The 2,163-nt window shown below is 49.4% G+C and overlaps 1 protein-coding gene across 1 annotated transcript; it reads right to left on the reverse strand.

Annotated features, from left to right (window-relative positions):
* Positions 1-605: 605 nt before the first annotated feature.
* On the reverse strand, positions 606-1,215 carry LOC147888464 (uncharacterized). Its single transcript, XM_087392165.1, has 3 exons — positions 960-1,215; positions 762-856; positions 606-716 (listed from the first exon to the last, which is right to left on the reverse strand). Exons 1-3 carry the CDS (start codon positions 1,213-1,215, stop codon positions 606-608), a joined length of 462 nt encoding a protein of 153 aa, XP_087248291.1.
* Positions 1,216-2,163: the final 948 nt, after the last annotated feature.

Below are 2,163 nucleotides of genomic sequence, written 5' to 3' on the forward strand. Positions count from 1 at the left end.
GGCTAGACGATCCAAAGAGTTGAAGTTTGCGAAATACATAGATTTAGAGGCCTTCAAAAGCGCTCACGCCTTCCATCAAGAGCTTTTCATCCAAAAGCATGCCATGCTTTTCATCAAGTGTTGTAAGCCTTAGATCAAAATTAGATCCAAGGCTTACATTAAGACACGTGGCTCAAGGAGAGGCCAAGAAACCCAAAATTCCCCATAGGCTACCTATCGTAAAAACCTTCCAAGTGTCATTTTCCGGCTCCTCCTGTGGGCCCTTGACGTCGGCGAGGGAAAGCGCCGGGGGACGACTTTCTAGGGAGGAAATTCATTGGAAAATGGCGAGCAGCCAAAGGCCGTGAGCCATGACTTTCCTCGAGAGTCCAATGACTTGGGCCGCTCACCATTTTCCAAAGACTTTACTCAGTCCACCGACCCCCTATACTAACATGAAGGAAAAGAAGCTTACCTTCGATGGATTCCTTGAGTGAGGCTGGACTCCTGTCTATGTGGCTGTGTAGCCCCTTCCATTTACTCTGCTCCTTGTAGCCCAAATACGCCCCTCGATATAGGCTTTGCTTTGCTGCGACTGCGTGGCTGCACTTTGAGCAGTTTGTTCTTCAACAGGCTGGTTCGCGGTCTCCCTGCCCCTTGAACTCCTCGATAAGCTTCAAAATGTGGTCGTCTGTCACAGCCTGAAGAACTTTCTCGCATAGCTGGTTGTTGATTTCCTGCACCGATTCCTACACACCAGCTTCTCTTCTGCCAATAAATACCTCGTACAATATTGCTCCCAAGCTCCAGATATCTCTTTCCTTACTTGCTCTCGGTGGCTGCGGGCCGTCTCGGAAATGCTCTGGCGGACAGTATTCTGCATGAAATTCCCAGTTGATGAGAAAGATATCGATGCTGATGTGGAAAAAGCAAGCTTTCTTGGCGCTAATTCTTAGTGTGGGTTATCAGAGAATTCTCACCTGGTGTCGGTGCTCGGATCTCTTCGTCCACCTTCTGAGCGGAGTCAAAATCTATGAGGCAAAAATGGCCGGCCTTGTTGGTAAGCACAATATTAGACGGCTTCAAGTCCCCATGGATGATTCCCTTGGCATGCAACTTATCCAGGCACTCCACCAACCATTGAAATAGCAGCCGATTTTCATTAACTAGCCGTTCGCCGTCGGTTCTCCGCCGGCAGATTGACGCACCCAAATCCTCGCTACCGGCCCAATCCATCACATACGCATAATCGGGAGCGTCTCACGAGTCAGAGAGATACTGTGATTGATACTCGAATTTGAGAGGCAATCCATCGTCTCCCTTCAACAGCTGGACGAAATATTGCTCCGCGTCGAATTGGCTGTGAAATCGCAGGGCATGATCCCTGTGCTCTTTACAACGGTAGAACTTGATGACCACCTTGTTGTAGTCGATCGCAGCAACGTCCTTGGCTATCACCTTCACTCTCTCCGTAGTGTAGCCGCTCAATTTCTCCTCAAAAGCGAACCTGCCTTCGCAAAGCTGCAATGCCTCCAAATATTTGGGAATCTGCGTTTTCTTACCCCATGAAAAATTGGCGCGATCCGCTGCTGTGCTGCCTTTGGTATCTGTCAAGCTGGGGTTGGCCCCATGTTTGCAGAGATATCGGACCATGATCAAATCGTTGCGCTCTGCGGCAAGATGAAGTGGTGTCTCCCCTGCGTCGTTCTGCACGTTGAGATGAACGTCCGATGTCCTGCGTGAGGCATGGTGCAATGCAGTAAAACCGTCGTGGCTTTTGCATTGATTTTCACGTCATCGAAGAGGATCTCCAATGCGATCGAGCGTGCGCGTACAGGCGTGTCGCGGATTAAATCTTGAATTTCTTCACTACTCGAGGACGTCTGGATTGCGGGGCAGCACATTCTTGCTCATGAATGCGAGAATTCGTTCGTACACACGTTTACAACATTCTGCAGGAACGAATTTGTTTTCACGGTCGAAATCTTCGGCGAATTGTTTTAACACGGGTATGTAGTGTAAGTCCCACAACCGTACCTCCTGCGGACTATAATCGAGTTTCCTGTAGAACAAGTAGGCGAACCTCTCCGTGTTAAAATTGTGGAGATGCCATTTGGTGATTTTAAGGGTCGCTCGCAGCGGCTCCGGATCGCAATGCTTCAAGACCAAGTCGCTGTTCCACCT

Source organism: Dipteris shenzhenensis, chromosome 21, assembly GCF_047967505.1.
Source record: "Dipteris shenzhenensis isolate YYH24624 ecotype China chromosome 21, Dip_SZ_1.0, whole genome shotgun sequence".
NCBI lineage: Eukaryota > Viridiplantae > Streptophyta > Polypodiopsida > Gleicheniales > Dipteridaceae > Dipteris > Dipteris shenzhenensis.